Genomic DNA, 19950 nt, shown 5'->3' with positions numbered 1-19950 from the left:
AGGATTATAGGCGTGCACCACCATGCTCAGCTAATTTTTGTATTTTTAGTAGAAACGGGGTTTCACCATGTTGATCAGGCTGGTCTCGAACTCTTGACCTTGTGATCCGCCCGCCTCAGCCTCCCAAAGTGCTGGGATTACAGGCTGAGCCACCAGGCCTGACCTTTATCTTTTTTTATTATTATTATTTTTTTTTCTTTTTCATATAAGTACCATGCTCTAACCGATTGCGCCACTGGAGCTCCAATTTTTTTCGTTTTCAAGACAGAGTCTTGCTCTATCACCCAGCCTGGAGTGCAGTGGCATGATCTCGGCTCACTGCCGAGAACTCCCGACCTCAGGTGATCCGCCTGCCTCAGCCTCCCAAAGTGCTGAGATTATAGGAGTGAGCCACCAGGTCTGGTGTATTTTTATTTTTTAAAGACAGGTTCTTGCTCTGCTGCCCAGGCTGGAGTGCAAAGGTTTGATCATAGCTCACTGCAGCCTTGATCTCCTAGACTGAAGGGATCCTCCTACCTCAGCCTCCTGAGTAGCTGAGAGTATAGGCACATGACACCGTGCCCAGTTGATTTTTTAAATTTTTAGTAGAGATAGGTTCTTGCTGTGTTGCTCAGGCTTGTAAGGTATTTAAAAATCTGATAGGATAAGCCTACCATTGTTACATTTCGAGATATGTGTATTTGGTATTTATGCTTGCTTATTCTAGATGAATTCTAACCGAATCTGTCAGGTTCTAAAAACAAATTCTACAGGAATTAAATTTTTCTTTTCTCCTTCTCTATCTGGAATTTTAAGTTGGTTTTATATTGAAGCCTTGTCTTTTCTTGGGAAGCTATTTCTTTCCTCTTATTTTTCTCTTCTTTTTTTTCCCACCCTATTAGGTATTTATCATTTTTCTGGTTTTTTTTTTGTTTTTTGTTTTTTTGTTTTTTTGAGAGGGAGTCTCGCTCTGTCGCCCAGGTTGGAGTGCAGTGGTGCGATCTCGGCTCACTGCAAGCTCTGCCTCCTGGGTTCACTCCATTCTCCTGCCTCAGCGTCCCAGTAGCTGGGACTACAGGCGCCCGCCACCACGCCCAACCGATTTTCTTGTATTTTTAGTAGAGACAGGGTTTTGCTGTGTTCGCCAGGATGGTCTTGATTTCCTGACCTCATGATCTGCCCCCCTTGGCCTCCCAAAGTGCTGGGATTACAGGTGTGAGCCACCATGCCTGAATGCTGTTAATTTTTTTTCCCTTACAGCCTGCAGCTTTTCTCAGTTCACTTATTCTGATATTTTGTTGATGTTGTTGATTTTCTGGGATGATACTCATGCTTTCTACAGAGCTGCTTTTTATTTCTTCTTTTCTCATATATGAATAGTCTGATTGGTTTTTCCTCAGCATTGATTGTCAGCCTTTCTAGTCTTGTGTCATGTGGAAAGAGGGGCTGGGGATGCCTTTTGATGTTTTGGTTTTAAAAGAGCTGACTCTAGCGCTTCACTAAGTATAATGTTGGTGCTTCGTAATTTTATGATAAATTATTTTACAATAATATCTTTATCATGCATAACCAGCTTTTAAAACAAATAGTTGGCTTAAGTCAAAAAACTCTGCAGTTCTCTTTCTCCTTGTAACATTTCTAAATTTCATCCACATCTGAATAATCCTTGTCTTAGTTGGAAGAAATATTTTTTTCCCGAAAACATTCTTTAGTGTCAGAACCATTTGTGATTGTAGTGGTTTTACCCCTGCCCTGCTGAGCGCATTTGTTGTAGCCTTTAGTGTCCATCTTCGCTCTGTGATACACTCAGATGTAAATCTTCCAGAGTCTGATGGGTGCTTGATAGTGGCCTTTCCTTCACTAGGAATTGCTCTGATTTATGGTGAAGTAAAACAACCCTCCATGAAAGCATGAAAAGTGTCTAGTCCTAGGTTTCAGTCCTAACTCAGAGTTTTCGTCTCCCAAGTTCTAAGTGTACATTGATTTTTCTTCCTAGACAGTACTCAAAAGGCGGGGACGGTTGACATATCTGTTTGAGTGAAAGGCACTCTCATCCCATGAATGTGTTTTTCTTGGGATTTCTGCTATTTTTTTTTTTTTTTTGAGATGGAGTCTTGCTCTGTTCCCCAGGCTAGAATGCAGTGGTGCGATCTTGGCTCACTGCAACTTCCGCCTCCCAGGTTCAAGCAATTCTCCTACCTCACCCTCCTGAGTAGCTGGGATAACCAGCGCCTGCCACCATGCCCAACTAATTTTGTATTTTTAGTAGACATAGGGTTTCACCATGTTGCACAGGCTGGTCTCGAACTCCTGACCTCAAGTGATCTGCCCACCTTGGCCTCCCAAAGTGTGGGGATTACAGGCGTGAGTCACCGCGCCCGGCCTACAGTCACAGTCTTTAGTCCGTGCTATGCTTGTGCAATAATTTCCCCAGCTAGGAGACAGGACTAGGTGGCAAGGTTCTTTTTTAAAAAAATAGGTTTTGGGGGTAGAAGTGCCATTTCCTTACATGCATGTATTATGTAATGGTGAAGTCTGGGATTTTGCAGTACCCATTGCCCAAATAGTGAACATAGTACCCAGTAGATAACTTTTCAGGCCTCATACCCCTCCCATCCTCCCACATTCTGAAACCTCCAGTGTCTGCTTTGTTCGTTGTTGTTTTTTGTTTTTTGAGAGAGTCTCTGTCTCCCAGGCTAGAGTGCAGTGGCACCATCGTGGCTCACTGCAACCTTTGCCTCCTGGGTTCAAGTGATTCTCCTGCCTCAGCCTGCCAAGTAGCTGGGATTACAGGTGCCCACCACCACGCCCAGCTAATTTTTGTATTTTTAGTAGAGGTGGGGTTTCACCATGTTGACCAGGCTGGTCTTGAACTCCAACCTCAGGTGATCCGCCTGCCTTGGCCTCCCAAAGTGCTGGGATTATAGGCATGAGCCACCGCGCCTGGCCCCTGTGTCTGTTATTGCATTCTGCATGTCCATGTTTACCCCTTGCTCAGCTCCCGTGGTGACGAGATTCTTGTCCTTGTTTTGCCATTATCTTTTTTTCCCTGAGGAAGGCATTTAATCCGTCTCAGCCTTAATTTCTTCTCTGTAAAATGAGGGATTCAGTCATACATACTTTGATTTTTCTTTTTCTAAAGTGTGATTGCTTAGCTGAAAGCCCAGCCAGTAGATTGGAAGAAGTCATTGATCAGCCCTTGTCTGAGCAGTGTGCCCTGGTTATTTTCCTCCCTACCTTGCAAGGAACAAACAAATTTAAAACTGACACGTCGTTTATGCTCATTTCAAAGACACAAAGAATGATAAGAGCAATATGGAGTTGACGGATTTGGAGCTAGAAATTAAACAGAATACCAGTAATGTGGAAAAATGCAAAGGCATATAGAATGACTTCCTATCCTTAGCAAAAATTCACACAGAATGCTGTCCCATGCACGTTTTAAGTGGAAAAAAATGACCCCAGAAAGTGGATTTAAAACTAATAAAGCTAAGATGTTTATTATCATTAGTGATAATTTCTGTATAATTGTCACAGAAAGCTTATGCATGAATCTGTAACTTGTTATTGTGGTCTTCACTAGAAATTGCATGTCTTTTTTAATTTCTGAAATAATTTATTGGGATGAAGAGCACTGTCAGTTTTTGTATTAAATTGTTTCAGTAAAGCATGGCCCAATATTTGACATGATGAGTCTGAATGAAGTGATCAGATCTATGTGAGGAATGTGGTTCTATGCTGGATGTTTTGTAGACAAAACAGAAAAAAAATCCCAGCCTAGAAGCATTTTTGAAGTTGCATTGAGGAAAAACTATAATCTGGGGGTCATATTGTCACACTGAGAGAACTACTATGTTCTTTCTCGCTTTCTCATCAGAGGACATCCTTGTACCAGTACCACTCAAATTTTCTGTTGTCCAACTCCTGGCCTCAAGTGATTCTCCTCAAGCGATTCTGCCTCAGCATCCCAAGTAGCTGCGATTACAGGCACGTGCCACCACACCCAGCAAATTCTCCATTCTATACAACTTTTTTTTTGAGACAGAGTCTTGCTCTGTTGCCCAGGCTGGAGTGCAGTGGTGTGATCTTAGCTCACTGCAACCTTCCATTCCCAGGTTCAAGCAATTCTCCTGCCTTAGCCTCCCAAGTAGCTGGGATTTCAGGTGGGCGCCACGACACCCAGCTAATTTTTTGTTTGTTTGGTTGGTTGGTTTCTTTTTTGTTGTTGTTTTTTGAGACGGATTTTCACTCTTGTTGCCTAGGCTGGAGTACAATGGCGTGATCTCGGCTCACTGCAACCACCGCCTCCCGGGTTCAAGCATTTCTCCTGCCTCAGCCTCCCAAGTAGCTTGGATTACAGGCATGTGTCACCATGCCCGGCTGATTTTGTATTTTTAGTAGCGATGGGGTCTTACCATGTTGATCAGGCTGGTCTCCCAACTCCTGACCTCAGGTGATCTGCCCACCTCAGCCTCCCAAAGTGCTGGGATTACAGGCGTGAGCCACCATGCCTGGCCCTATACAACTTTTCAAATTCTCTCTTTCTCTCTCCCTCTCTCTTTTTTTTTTTTTTTTTTTTTTTTTGAGATGGAGTCTCACTCTGTCGCCCAGGCTAGAATGCAGTGATGTGATCTTGGCTCACTGCAACCTCTGCCTCCTGGGTTGGAGCAGTTCTCCTGCCTCAACCTTCCAGTAGCTGGGATTACAGGTGTGCACCACCACACCTGGCTAATTTTTGTATTTTTAGTAGAGACAGGGTTTCACCATGTTGGCCAGGCTGGTCTTGAACTCCTGACCTCAGATGATCCACCCACCTTGGCCTCCCAGAGTGCTGGGATTATAGGTGTGAGCCACTGTGCCTGGCCAATTCTTTTTTTTTTTTTTTTTGAGACAGAATCTCACTCTGTCACCCAGGCTGGAATGCAGTGGGCGTGATCTCAGCTCACTGCAACCTCCGCCTCCTATGTTCAAGCGATTTTCCTGCCTCAGCCTCCCAAATAGCTGGGACTACTGGCTGGTGCCACCATGCTTAACTGATTTTTGTATTTTTAGAAGAGTCGGGGTTTTGTCATGTTGGCCAGGCTGGTCTTGAACTCCTGACTTAAGGTGATCTGACCGCCTTGGCCTCCCAAAGTGCTGAGATTGCAGGTGTGAGCCACTGCACTGGCCTCTCAAATTTTCTTTATTTCCTTTGATTTAATTCCTGGGCTGGGATCCTCTGTCTTGGACGTGTGGTTTTGTACTGCACTGACTTTGGAATCAGTAGCCAATCCCTTTCCTCATACTCCTTGCTGACTCCGGAAAAATGGAAATTAACAAGAATTATAAAGTAATACAGAAAGGGACAGTGCTCCCATCTATGATTAAGTGCACGCAACTAATTCATACTTAAGGTTTTTTTTGTCTCCTTTCCTTGCTCTATTTAAATTGCTGATTCTCTCACACCTGATGACTCTTCTCTCAAATGCCCATCCTTGATATTTCCTCGAAGTTTTGTGCACCGAGGGCGGCCTGAGCCTCTGGATCTTCACTTGGGCATGTTCCTGCCCACCTTGCTTCACCAGGCAACTGCGGAGCAGCAGGAGCGCTTCTTCATGCCCGCCTGGAACTTGGAGATCATTGGCACTTATGCCCAGACAGAGATGGGTCATGGTATGGAGTATTCAGTCTACCTTCTGGGTTGGGCGGGCCCCTGTGAACTTACCATGTGTGGAGTGCCCACCATGTACCATCGATGGCGTGTCGATGTTCTGTGGTCTGTTTAAATGAGCTTTTTTTGCAGAGTTCAGGTTTTGGTATAAACACTGCTTTGGTCAGTGGGAGTTAAAGGCTATCATAGTGATAAAACGATTGTCTTTTTTTATGCCATAGTTCCCCTTCAGAGGGTCAAGAATTACAAGTCAGGTCTTATTTGCCAAGTGGCTTTCAGTGTTACTGAGGTTGTATGGAATCTGTGTGCATATACAACTCAAAACTGTTTTTTTCTTCATTACTATCTGATTACCTTTGTTACTGGTACCTTAATGAACTTGTACAAGTTCCAGAAGAAACACAAATAATAGTTTGTGTACCCTGTGCCCTTGGATTTGCTTGAGGGAAATGAGTAGCTTATAACTGAAGTGTGTGACATTTTATGCCTTGGAGTTATTTGTACTTTGAGTCAGTCAGTAGTTCTACAAGTGACTTGACTGCAGAGTAAAAAAACCAAGATAAGCCAAACTTGGCAGGCATTTGGTTTCAGACACTATCTCCACCTTTCATTGATCTTTCCATCCCCCACCTGCTTTCTTCATGCACCTGGGTGGGCTGGAGGTGGCCGCTGTTCCTCTTTGTATCTGCTCTGAATTGAATCCATGTTTGCCATTCATTTGCTTATGGCTTCTCTTTTTCTGCTCTAATATTTCAGAAAAACTGGTCTAGTGTGTATTTGCCACTTGCTCCTTATTTCTGTACAGCTGCTGCTTTTTATTTGGTGCTGAATAGTATTTTACAGGATTTTCATGAGACTCCAAGTGGAATACTATTTGTTTCAGTTGTGCTTTTGAAAACATTTCGTCCTTATTTGTTCTGTTTAATGTTATCTGCTCTTCTGTAAAAGCTGCTTTTTTGATGAAAGATGTCTGTGAAAGTTGTGGATTGCACGTAAGTTGGTTATTCAACTTGGAAGCTTCTAAATGTTTCAAAGTGTGTTTAATGAGGTCTAGCATTATGAAAGCAGATAGGTAAAAGGTTCCCAACATTTGCTTTAGTCGGTAGTTTTGTAGAGACTGCCACCTAGAACATTTTTCTATAACTCTTTTCAAATAGTTTTGGTATATTTATGTTAAGATTTGAAACATAAGACCCTATCTATCCCAGTACACATAAGAAACTGGAAACTCTTCCTTGCTGCATTAATGAACCAGCTAGGACTAAGTTAGGCCTGCTATTGGAAATCTGTAGGGTCAGCTGAGACCTTATTATTGGACCTTTTTAGGAATTTTTTGAAGTCACATTCCAGGTCATTTCCCCAATAATGGTTATACTTTTATACTTTATTTATTTATTTATTTATTTATTTTGAGACGGAGTCTCACTCTGTTGCCCAGGCTGGAGTGCGGTGGCACAATCTTGGCTCACTGCAACCTCTGCCTCCTGGGTTCAAGCAATTCTCCTGCCTCAGCCTCCTGAGTAGCTGGGACTACAGGCGCATACCACAATGCCTAGCTATTTTTTGTATTTTTAATAGAGACGGGGTTTCACCGTGTTAGCCAGGATGGTCTCGATCTCCTGACCTCATGATCCACCCGCCTTGGCCTCCCAAAGTGCTGGGATTACAGGCGTGAGCCACCACGCACAGCCATACATTTTTAATTTATAAGAATTTTGGCTGAAATGTCTTCCTCTCACATGTTATCTTATTCTTCTCATTAGTACAGAATTCGAGAATGTTGAATTGGTGTGGTTAACACAATACATATGAGTTGAAATTGGCATACTTGCAACTCAGAGATGGGTTTAAAAAGACAGTTAACATCCCTGTTAAATTCATATATTGTGATCTTAAAAATGTGATTCCAAGTTGCCTTTATATTTTCTTTCAGTTGCTGTAAATAAATGTAACAAATCAAATACAGAAATGGAACATGCATGGCACTTAGATTTTCAACTTAATGGAAAACCATCAGATAGCGTGGGAAATTCAGTGTCTTGGTTGTCAACCAGTTGTAGCTCATCTGCTGGTATTTTTTGTTAGATTTTGTTTTTCTCTGAGATATGAGAGTTTAAAGGACTGTGTAGGAAATTTTTCCTTGTGCCTATTTTTTCCCCCATCTCTTAACTGAAGTCAGTGTAATTTATCTCCTTAGGAACTCACCTTCGAGGCTTGGAAACCACAGCCACATATGACCCTGAAACCCAGGAGTTCATTCTCAACAGTCCTACTGTGACCTCCATTAAATGGTGGCCTGGTGGACGTAAGTGAATTTTTCATCATTTATTGGATGTTTTGAAGATTTGTCATGAGATTTTGCTTAGAATGTAGAGCTTTTATGAGAACGTCGGCCAGGCTTGGTGGTTTCACGCCTGTAATCCTAACACTTCAGGAGGCTGAGGTGGGCGGATCACTTGAGGTAAGGAATTCAAGACCAGCCTGGTTAATATGCTGAAACCCTGTCTCTACTAAAAATACTAAAATTAGCTGGGTGTGGTGGCGCACACCTGTAGTCCCAGCTACTCGGGAGGCTGAGGCAGGAGAATCACTGGAACCCGGAAAGATTGCAGTGAGCCAAGATTGTACCACTGCACTCCAACCTGGGCATCGCAGCAAGACTCTGTCTCAAAAACAACCCAACAAACAAACAATATATGTGTGTGGTTGTGTGTGTGTGTGTATGTGTGTGTGTGTGTATAGACAGAGAGAGGGGTGTGTGTGTGTGTGTGTGTGTGTGTGTATATATATATATATATATATATGGGGGTGGGGAAAGCCAGGCATAGTGGCACATACTTATAGACCTGTAGTCCTGGCTACTCAGGAGGCTGACGTGGCAGGACCACTTGAGCCCAAGAGTTCAAGCCTGCAGTGAGCTACTGTCTGTGATCATGCCACTGCATTCCAGCCTGGGTGACAGAGTGAAACCCTGTCTCTTAAAAGAAAAAAATGGCCGGGCATGGTGGCTCACGCCTGTAATCCCAGCACTTTGGGAGACCGAGGCAGGCAGATCACGAGGTCAGGAGATCGAGACCATCCTGGCTAACGCGGTGAAACCCCATCTCTACTAAAAATACAAAAAATTAGCCGGGTGTGGTGGTGCGTGCCTGTATTCCCAGCTACTCAGAGGCTGAGGCAGGAGAATGGCATGAACCTGGGAGGCGGAGCTTGCAGTGAGCCGAGATCATGCCACTGCACTCCAGCCTGGGCGACAAAGCGAGACTCCGTCTCAAAAAAAAAAAAGAAAAAAATTTAAATAGCTTTAACACAAATTTTTTTTTTTTTTTTTTTTGAGACGAAATCTCACTGTGTCACCCAGGTTGGAGTGCAGTGGTGTGATCTCGGCTCACTGCAACCTCCACCTTCCAGTTCAAGTGATTCTCCTGCATCAGCCTCCTGAGTAGCTGGGACTACAGGTGCACGCCACCAAGCCCAGCTAATTTTTGTATTTTTAGTAGAGATGGGATTTCACCATATTGGCCAGGCTAGTCTCGAACTCCTGACCTCGTGATCTGCCCGCCTCGGCCTCCCAAAGTGCTGGAATTACAGGTGTGAGCCACCGTGCCCAGCTGACCTGAAACTTTTATATCTTCTTATTCCATTCTGAGTTATTATCTTGGAATATATATTTCTGATACAGTTAGTGGTTAAAGGATTTTGTTATTCACGTTGTATATTTTATTTTATTTTATTTTATTTATTTATTTTTTTTTTTTTGAGACGGAGTCTCGCTCTGTTGCCCGGGCTGGAGTGCAGTGGCCGGATCTCAGCTCACTGCAAGCTCTGCCTCCCGGGTTTTACGCCATTCTCCTGCCTCAGCCTCCCGAGTAGCTGGGACTACAGGCGCCCGCCGCCTCGCCCGGCTAGTTTTTTGTATTTTTTAGTAGAGACGGGGTTTTACCGTGTTAGCCAGGATGGTCTCCATCTCCTGACCTCGTGATCCGCCCGTCTCGGCCTCCCAAAGCACTGGGATTACAGGCTTGAGCCACCGCGCCTGGCCCACATTGTATATTTTATTTAATTATAATTTATATGTAAGAAGGCACATGTAGCTAGTGATTACTGTTTTGGACAGCACTGCCTTAAGGGATAACAAGGAAGTAGTTTAAATTAATATTCTTATTTTTATCCTAAAATTTTCTCTATGTAAATGCATGAGAAATAAGCAGAAAAGAAAGTAATAACTATTAGCTTAAGGGAATTTCTTTCTGAAAGCTAAGTGTGATACTGTCAGCAGAAAGGCTTTCTGGACACATACTATTGGTTTAGTCTAGTGTTAGATTTAACATATTCTTTCTTCTTTTTTCTACCCTTTAAAAATATACGAACGTTTACTCACCCCTCTCTTGTTCCCTTTTATATTACAGTTGGAAAGACTTCAAATCATGCAATAGTTCTTGCCCAGCTCATCACTAAGGGGAAATGCTATGGATTACATGCCTTTATTGTACCTATTCGTGAAATTGGGACCCATAAGCCTTTGCCAGGTAAGAACTGTTCATCTGATGTTGAGATGAAAATGAAACTGAGCACTTTCTTAAAAGGTAGAATGCCCAACTGAAGAGGTGGAGCGAAAGCCAGAAATTCCAGAGCATAAACATCTCATGACTGGCCTTTCATCTGTGGTAGGAATTACTGTTGGCGACATCGGCCCCAAATTTGGTTATGATGAGATAGACAATGGCTACCTCAAAATGGACAACTATCGTATTCCCAGAGAAAACATGCTGATGAAGTATGCCCAGGTACGTTTTGATAGAAAATAGAAGCAGAGGCATCAAACAGTGGGGTTGCAGTGGCTGTTGCTCACAATAGGGTTAGTATGGTCTGTTCTTTTAGAAGGTAATAACAGCTGGCACACTGACATATTCCTGTTATCCCAGCACTTTGGGAGGCTGAGTGCATGGATGACTTGAGCCCAGGAGTTCAAGACCAGCCTGGGCAACATAGTGTGAACCCATCTCTACAAAAATTTAAAAAATCTTGCTGGGCATAGTAGCACACATGTGTAGTCCCAGCTACTTGGGAGACTGGGGTGGGAGGATCACTTGAGCCTGGGAGGTCAAGGCTTCAGTGAGCTGTGATTATGCCACACTGTACTCCCGCCTGGATGACAGTGAGACCTTGCCTCAAAAAAAAAAAAAAAAAAGGCTGGGTGCGGTGGCTCACACCTGTAATTCCAGCATTTTGGGAGGCTGAGGCAGGAAGATCATGAGGTCAAGAGATGGAGACCGTCCTGGCCAACCAACATGGTGAAACCCTGTCTCTACTAAAAATACAAAAAAATTAGCTGGGCATGGTGGCGTGCGCCTGTAGTCCCAGCTACTCAGGAGGCTGAGGCAGGAGAATCTCTTGAATCCGGGAGGCAGAGGTTGCAGCGAGCAGAGATCGTGCCACTGCACTCCAGCTTGGTGAAAGAGTGAGACTCTGTCTTATAAAAGGAGGTAATAAGGCCGGGTGCGGTGGCTTATGCCTGTAGTCCCAGCACTTTGGGAGACTGAGGAAGGCGGATCCTGAGGTCAGGAATTCAAGACCAGCCTGACCAATATGGCGAAACCCTGTCTCTACTAAAAATACAAAGATTAGCGGGGTGTGATGGCACGTACCTGTAATCTCAGCTACTCAGGAGGCTGAGGCAGGAGAATCGCTTGAACCTGGAAGGCAGAAGTTGCAGTAAGTCAAGATCGCACCACTGCCCTCCAGCCTGAGCAACACAGCGAGACTCTTGTCTCAAAAAAAAAAAGGAGATAATAATGCATTTTTCCTTCTGATGCTTTTTTTTTTTGGAGAGAGAGAGTCTTGCTTTGTCACCCATGCAGTGGTGTGATCTTGGCTCACTGCAACCTCCGCCTCCTGGGTTCAAGCGATTCTCCTGCCTCAGCCTCCCGAGTAGCTGGGATTACAGGCATGTGGCACCACACCCAGCTAATTGTTTTGTATTTTTAGTAGAGGTGGAGTTTCACCCTGTTGGCCAGGCTGGTCTTGAACTCCTGACCTCAGGGGACCCTCCTGCCTCGGCCTCCCAAAGTGCTAGGATTACAGGTGTGAGTCACTGTGCCCGGCATTTTTTTTTTTTTTTTTTTTTTTTTTGAGATGGAGTCTCACTCTGTCACCCAGGCTGGAGTGCAGTGGCACAATCTCAGCTCACTGCACCCTCCGCCTCCCGGGTTCAAACGATTCTCCTGTCTCAGCCTCCTGAGTAGCTGGGATTACAGGCACGCGCCACCACACTCAGCTGATTTTTGTATTTTTAGTAGAGACTGGGTTTCACCATGTTGTTCAGCCTGGTCTCAAACTCCTGACCTCTTGATCTGTCTGCTTTGGCCTCCCAAAGTGCTGGAATTACAGGCGTGGTCATCATGCCCACTCTGATGCTTTTACTGTGGCAGTGAAATCAGAAGCAGTTAGCAGGGTTGAAGGATATATTTTGATTTGCTAAACCAATGATTCTCAAACTTGCATGCATTAGAATGACCTGGAAGGCCAGTTAAAGCCCAGATTGCTAGGCCCCACCCCGGAGTTTCTGATTCAGTTGGTCAGGGTGGGGACTAAGATGTAGTAGTTCATGCAAGTTGCCAGGTGATGCTGATGCTGCTATTCCAGGGACTGTACTTTGAGAACCACTGAACTGCCTCTTGGACTTAAAAAAAGGAAGCATCAGTCCCACGTTCTTCTTCCAGGTGAAGCCTGATGGCACGTACGTGAAACCACTGAGTAACAAGCTGACTTACGGGACCATGGTGTTTGTCAGGTCCTTCCTTGTGGGAGAAGCTGCTCGGGCTCTGTCTAAGGCGTGCACCATTGCCATCCGATACAGCGCTGTGAGGCACCAGTCTGAAATCAAGCCAGGGTAAGGGTAGGGTCCTAGATGGGCTCAGTACCGAAGGCCTAGTTTTTACCCCATTCAGATCCCAGAATTCCCAAATGTCAATACAGAAGATGCATTGGCACTGCAAAATTGGCTAGGGTGATAACTGGGCCTGTAATTTTGTATCTAGGCTTCCTTTTCTTAAGAGGAAAGATAGAAATAACCACCCTTGCTATAATCAGTGACTGCCAAAAAAGAAAAAAAGAGAATACTCACCTTATTATTTTTAACCTTTTAAGAAAAGTAGTAATAATATTACTTGAACTTTGTAAGTGAAATGTTCAACACATTAAAGGCAATTTGAAAGTTTGGATTACTACTAGCAACTATAAATTGTGCATGGTGAAAGTGACATTAAATTTGTTTCCCTTTTGCATTCATGGCGACGGTTTGTTCCTACAACTGCCTTTCACTGATACTCCCTGATACTCTTTTTACTCTTAAGGAATAAAGAAATTGGCCAGGTGTGGTAGCTCACACCTGTAATCCCAGCACTTTGGGAGGCTGAGGCAAGATTACTTGAGCCTAGGAGTTTGAGGCCAACCTGAGCAACATAGCAAGACCCTGTCTCTATTTTCTTTTCTTTCCCTTTCCCTCCCCTCTCCTTAACTAATCTGTTAAGAGGAGAGGAGAGGCTGGGCACAATGGCTCATGACTGTAATCTCAGCACTCTGGGAGGCCGAGGCGGGCGGATCACGAGGTAAGGAGTTCAAGACCAGTCTGACCAACATGGTGAAACCCTGTCTCCTTAACTAATCTGTTAAGATACAGATTGGGGCTGGGCGCAGTGGCTCAAGCCTGTAATCCCAGCACTTTGGGAGGCCGAGATGGGTGGATCACGAGGTCAGGAGATCGAGACCATCCTGGCTAACACAGTGAAACCCTGTCTCTACTAAAAAAAATACAAAAAACTAGCCGGGCGAGGTGGTGGGCGCCTGTAGTCCCAGCTACTCGGGAGGCTGAGGCAGGAGAATGGTGTGAACCCGGGAGGCGGAGCTTGCAGTGAGCTGAGATCCGGCCACTGCACTTCAGCCTGGGCGACAGAGCGAGACTCCGTCTCAAAAAAAAAAAAAGATACAGATTGGAGGTCTGAAGAAATGATCAACAGTACTCATGCCTTCTTGTCATCTATCAGGATCTATCAGGGCCCCAGCCCCTCTGCTGCGTATTCTAGCTCTTGAGGGAGAGCTCACCTGGCTGCATGGAGTTTATATGCTTCGATTAGGCTTTCGGGGCTATTGATACCCACCATGGTCGGCCAGACTGCTACCTGCTGTGGCTGGATGCGTTGACTGGGCAGGTCATTCAAATAGGACACCATGCCACACACCAGCTTTCCTGAGTGCACGTGGTCATAACTTTTCATCAGGAACCTAAAAATCACCAGTAAACCTGCTTTTAGTAACTACTTTTTTTTTGTTTTGTTTTGCTTTTTCTTTTTTGAGATGGAGTTTCATTCTTGTTGCCTAGGCTGGATGGAGTGCAATGGCCAGATCTCAGCTCACTGCAACCTCCTCCTCTTAGGTTCAAATGAATGATTCTCCTGCCTCAGCCTCCCAAGTAGCTGGGACTACAGGCACCTGCCACCACGCCTGGCTAATTTTTAATATTTTTTTTTTTTAGTAGAGACAGAGTTTTACCATATTGGCCAGGCTGGTCTTGAACTCCTCACCTCGTAATCTGCCCGCCTCGGCCTCCCAAAGTGCTGGGATTACAGGACTGAGCCACCACACCCAAGTACTCTTTTTGATGGAGTTTTCACTCTTGTTGCCCAGGATGGAGTGCAATGGCACAATCTTGGCTCACTGCAACCTCTGCTTCCCAGGTTCAAGTGATTCTTCTGCCTCAGCCTCCCAAGTTGCTGGGATTATAGGCATGTGCCACCATGCCTGGCTAATTTTTTTTGTATTTTTTAGTAGAGACAGGGTTTGACCATGTTGGTTAGGCTGGTCTTGAACTCCTTACCTCGTGATTCCATCTCCCCTCCCCTTCCCTCTCCTTTTCGTCTTTTTTTTGAGATGGATTCTCACTCTGTTGCCCAGGCCGGAGTGCAGTGGCGCGATCTCAGCTTGCTGCAGTCTCCGCCCCCTGAGTTCAAGTGATTCTCCTGCCTCAGCCTCCGCCTCCGAAGTAGCTGGGATTACAGGCGCACGCCACCATGCCCGGCTAATTTTTGTATTTTTAGTAGAGACAGGATTTCACCATGTTGGCCAGGCTGATCTATTTTCAACAAAATTTAAAATTAATTAAATTTTAAAGCCAGGCGCAGTGGCTCACGCCTGTAATCCCAGCACTTTGGGAGGCCAAAGCGGGTGGATCACTTGAAGTCAGGAGTTCGAGACCAGCCTGGCCAACATAGTGAAACCCCACGTCTACTAAAAATACAAAACTTAGCCGGGTATAGTGGCGGGCGCCTGTAATTCCAGCTACTCGGGAGACTGAGGCAGGAGAATCACTTGAACCCAGGAAGTGGAGGTTGTAATGAGCCAGAATCACAACACTGCACTCCATCCTGGGTGATAAAGGGAGACTTCATCTCAAAAAATAATAATAATAATTACATTTTTAAAAAGGAATAAAGGAGTTGATACAATCAGACCCTTGCTAATTCTTACACTTCAAAATATTTAACACCCTCCATTGGGTGTTCTCCAAAATTGTGGTCAAAATACAGTGTATTCAGCCATCTGGTGAGCAGAGCTTTTCAGCATTGCCTTCTTACTGGGTTGTCTAGCGTTGGTTTTGTATGTTGCTATGAGCTATGGTTTTCTAAGTTATACTGGAAAGACTAGGACAGATATGGACTTTGCAGCTAGAAAATTCTGTCAACCTACACAGTACAAGGTAATTAGAGCATGGTCTTAGGGAGCCAAATAGCCTAGGCACCATGGCTCATGCCTGTAATCCCAGCACTGTGGGAGGCTGACGCAGGAGAATCGCTTGAACCTGGGAGGTGGAGCTTGCAGTGAGCCAAGATCGCACCACTGCACTAAAGCCTGGGTGACAGAGGGTGACTCCATCGCAAAAAAAAAAAAAAACCCCAATTTCAATCTAAGACCTGACACATATGAGCTGTGTGACCTCAGGCAGATTCTTGACCTCTCGGTTTCCCATTTGTAAAATGGGGATAGTAATAGTAACTACCTCACAGTGCCCTTATAAGGACTAAATAAGTTAAAATATCAAGTGCTTAGATTAGAAGCTGGCATATAGAAAGTTCTGTATAAACATTTACTTACTATTTTATTCTTTTTCTATGTCATGTAGTGAACCAGAACCGCAGATTTTGGATTTTCAAACCCAGCAGTATAAACTCTTTCCACTCCTGGCCACTGCCTATGCCTTCCAGTTTGTGGGCGCATACATGAAGGAGACCTATCACCGGATTAATGAAGGCATTGGTCAAGGGGACCTGAGTGAACTGCCTGAGGTACGAGTTTGGTCTCATTCACTCGTGGGCACCCTTCTGTTTCATGGTTGCCTGTTGGACGATGTCCAGAGATAACTAGATGTTGGGATTTCCTGAAAAGAATTATGTATTCTGAGAACTTCTTCTGGTTGAAAGTAGATCAGATATGAAGAACTGTGGGGTTTGTTGTTAAGTATTTTTAGTGTTATCAGAAATATTGTACCATGTTGATTATTTGTCAATCAAGGAAATGTAAGTGGTGAATTTTTAGCCAAGTAGAGCAGCTCAGATGGGTGTGGGTAGTGTTCTCCGTTCTTCTGGCCAGTCGGACAGCTGTGCTTCTTCAGTTTGCATGTGTGGCAGCTGTGTTTTGACAGTGGCCGGGATGTTAGAGGAGGGGTGTGTTTTCTCATTGGTTCTCGGGCTCTCTGCACTACAAATGTCCTGACAGATTTGTGCTTGTCCTCTTAGCTTCATGCCCTCACTGCTGGACTTAAGGCTTTCACCTCCTGGACTGCAAACACTGGCATCGAAGCATGTCGGATGGCTTGTGGTGGGCATGGCTATTCTCATTGCAGTGGTCTTCCAAATATTTATGTCAATTTCACCCCAAGCTGTACCTTTGAGGGAGAAAACACTGTCATGATGCTCCAGACGGCTAGGTGAGAGTCAAATCCGCAATTCCTCCCATCTGTTCATAAGAATGTTCTAGTCCTTTTCCTAGGTTCTTGTTCCCATGGTTTTTCGTCACCGTATATATATATTTGTTCCTGAAAGGTATACTTTTACCTTCCATTCTGACTCACTGTTTTTATTTCGTGGTGAGGCTAGAGAGTATGACGCACCTGTTAAATAGCTTGAAGTTGTATCAAGGGTAGAGTTACTGGGCTGGGCACAGTGGCTCATGACTAATCCCAGCACTTTGGGAGACCGAGGCGGGCGGATCACGAGGTAAGGAGTTCAAGACCAGCCTGACCAACATGGTCAAACCCTGTCTCTACTAAAAAATACAAAAAAGTTAGCCAGGCATGGTGGCGTATGCCTATAATCGCGGCTACTTGGGAGGCTGAGGCAGAAGAATCACTTGAACCTGGGAGGCAGAGGTTGCAGTGAGCCAAGATTGCGCCATTGCACTCCATCCTGGGCAACAAGAGTGAAAACTCCATCCAAAAAAAAAAAGGCCAGATGTGGTGGCTCACTCCTGTAATCTCAGCACTTTGGGAGGCCAAGCCGGGTGGATCACTTGAGGTCAGGAGTTAGAGACCAGCCTGGCCAACATGGTAAAACCCTGTCTCTACTAGAAAAAAAAAATATTAAAAATTAGCCAGGCATGGTGGCAGGTGCCTGTAGTCCCAGCTACTTGGGAGGCTGAGGCAGGAGAATCATTCATTTGAACCTGAGAGGAGGAGGTTGCAGTGAGCTGAGATCTGGCTATTGCACTTCATCCAGCCTAGGCAACAAGAGCAAAACTCCATCTCAAAAAAAAAAAAAAGAAGGCCGGGCGCGGTGGCTCAAGCCTGTAATCCCAGCACTTTGGGAGGCCGAGATGGGTGGATCACGAGGTCAGGAGATCGAGACCATCCTGGCTAACATAGTGAAACCCCGTCTCTACTAAAAAATAACAAAAAACTAGCCGGGCAATGTGGCGGACGCCTGTAGTCCCAGCTACTCGGGAGGCTGAGGCAGGAGAATGGCGTGAACCCGGGAGGCGGAGCTTGCAGTGAGCTGAGATCCGGCCACTGCACTCCAGCCTGGGCGACAGAGCAAGACTCCGTCTCAAAAAAAAAAAAAAAAGAAAAAGTAGTTACTAAAAGCATGTTTACTGGTGATTTTTAGGTTCCTGATGAAAAGTTATGACCAGGTGCACTCAGGAAAGTTGGTGTGTGGCATGGTGTCCTATTTGAATGACCTGCCCAGTCAACGCATCCAGCCACAGCAGGTAGCAGTCTGGCCGACCATGGTGGATATCAATAGCCCCGAAAGCTTAACCGAAGCATATAAACTCCGTGCAGCCAGGTGAGCTCTCCCTCAAGAGCTAGAATACGCAGCAGAGGGGCTGGGGCCCTGATAGATGACAAGAAGGCATGAGTACTGTTGATCATTTCCTCAGACCTCCAATCTGTGTCTTAACAGATTAGTAGAAATTGCTGCAAAAAACCTTCAAAAAGAAGTGATTCACAGAAAAAGCAAGGAGGTAGCATGGAACCTAACTTCTGTTGACCTTGTTCGAGCAAGTGAGGTCAGTGGTAGTTCTCTCTTTTTCCCCTTCCCTGCCCCCCAGCGTCCCGCATTTTCTGGTGCAGAAACCCTAGTCACTGTGTATTGAATCTTTTTCTAAGGTTCTCAAACTCAGGTGTTTTCTGTTTAATCTTAGGCACATTGCCACTATGTGGTAGTTAAGCTCTTTTCAGAAAAACTCCTCAAAATTCAAGATAAAGCCATTGAAGCTGTCTTAAGGAATTTATGTCTGCTGTATTCTCTGTATGGAATCAGTCAGAACGCAGGGGATTTCCTTCAGGTCAGTATTTTCTAAGTACAAGTCTTTTTTGTTGTTAAGAAAAGTAATTGTTGGCCGGGCGCGGGCAACCCTAGAGGCAGAGGTTGCAATGAGCACCACTGCACTCCAGCCTGGGCGACAGAGCAAGACTCTGTCTCAAAAAAGAAAGAAAAATAGCTGGGCCCAGTGCCTCACACCTGTAATCCCAGCACTTTGGGAGGCCAAGGCAGGTGGATCACCTGAGTTCGGGAGTTCAAGACCAGCCTGACAAACATGGAGAAACCCTGTCTCTACTAAAAATACAAAATTAGCCTGGCATGCTATTGCATGCTTGTAATCCCAGCTATTCGGGAGGCTGAGGGAGGAGAATCACTTGAACCCAGGAGGCAGAGATTTCGGTGAGCCAAGATCACGCCATTGCACTCCAGCCTGGGCAACAAGAGTGAAACTCAGTCTCAAAAAGAAAATTTGCTGTCTGCTTTATAGCTGTATATGCATATAATTATGTCTATCTGTATACATATATATGTTTTATTTACTTATTTTGGTCTCTTTTAGGGGAACATCATGACAGAGTCTCAGATTATGCAAGTAAACCCGCGTGTAAAGGAGTTACTCACTCTTATTCGCTCAGATGCTGTTGCTTTGGTTGATGCATTTGATTTTCAGGATGTGACACTTGGCTCTGTGCTTGGCCGCTATGATGGAAATGTGTATGAAAACTTGTTTGAGTGGGCTAAGAACTCCCCACTGAACAAAACAGAGGTAAAAATCCAGTGTCTTTGCACCTTTTTAAAAGTCTTCACTTAAATATTGAAGCAGGAAAGACCTTTGGAAAGGGATTTATCTGTGAAAGCTCTGAAAGTACTGTGGCCACTTAGGACAGTCACTTTATTTGAGCAACAGGTTCAGAAGGGAACTGGGTTGATCCCACAGTAACCAGGGTCTTAATCAATTTCAATTTTTGATAATGAATTGAACATTTAAAAATATATATAAGCTGGGCGCATTGGCTCACACCTGTAATCCCAGCACTTTGGGAAGCCGAGTGGGCGGATCACCTGAGGTCAGCAGTTCGAGACTAGCCTGGCTAAAATGATGAAACTCCGTCTCTACTAAAAATACAAAAAATTAGCCGGGCGTGGTGGTGGGCGCCTGTAGTCCCAGCTACTCAGGAGGCTGAGGCAGGAGAATGGCGTGAACCCAGGAGGCAGAGCTTGCAGTGAGCCGAGATCACGCCACTGCACTCCAGCCTGGGAGACAGAGTAAGACTCCGTCTCAAAAAATAAAAATAAATAAAAAAACTAAGACATCAGATAATTTTATCCATAAATAATTCAATGCTTATCTCTGAAAGATAAGGACTGTGTAGTAATAACCACAGGCTGGCCACAGTGGTTCACGCCTGTAATCTTAGCACTTTGGGAGGCTGAGGTGGGTGGATGACTTGGGTTGAGGAGTTCTAGACCAACCTGGCCAACGTGGTAAACCCCCATCTCTACAAA

General features: G+C 44.9%; 1 protein-coding gene across 3 annotated transcripts in view; it reads left to right on the top strand.

Annotated features, from left to right (window-relative positions):
* ACOX1 (acyl-CoA oxidase 1) overlaps window positions 1–19950 on the top strand; it is a 40365-nt gene that overhangs the window by 14795 nt on the left and 5620 nt on the right. For 2 of the 3 annotated variants that reach the window (XM_031657772.1, XM_031657773.1), the window contains 11 exons: window positions 5471–5631; window positions 7827–7934; window positions 10039–10158; window positions 10301–10416; window positions 12352–12521; window positions 15807–15969; window positions 16420–16610; window positions 17785–17964; window positions 18082–18187; window positions 18323–18466; window positions 19004–19210. In XM_031657772.1, coding sequence (XP_031513632.1) covers window positions 5471–5631; window positions 7827–7934; window positions 10039–10158; window positions 10301–10416; window positions 12352–12521; window positions 15807–15969; window positions 16420–16610; window positions 17785–17964; window positions 18082–18187; window positions 18323–18466; window positions 19004–19210 — 1666 coding nt within the window. The remainder of the gene's footprint in view (window positions 1–5470; window positions 5632–7826; window positions 7935–10038; window positions 10159–10300; window positions 10417–12351; window positions 12522–15806; window positions 15970–16419; window positions 16611–17784; window positions 17965–18081; window positions 18188–18322; window positions 18467–19003; window positions 19211–19950) is intronic. The other variant, XM_031657771.1, reaches the window with a different exon arrangement.

The sequence above is a fragment of the Papio anubis genome, chromosome 17, assembly GCF_008728515.1.
Source record: "Papio anubis isolate 15944 chromosome 17, Panubis1.0, whole genome shotgun sequence".
Classification (NCBI taxonomy): Eukaryota; Metazoa; Chordata; class Mammalia; order Primates; family Cercopithecidae; genus Papio; species Papio anubis.
The sequence above is the reverse complement of the archived record's forward strand: the minus strand, read 5'-3'. Positions and strand labels throughout refer to the sequence as shown.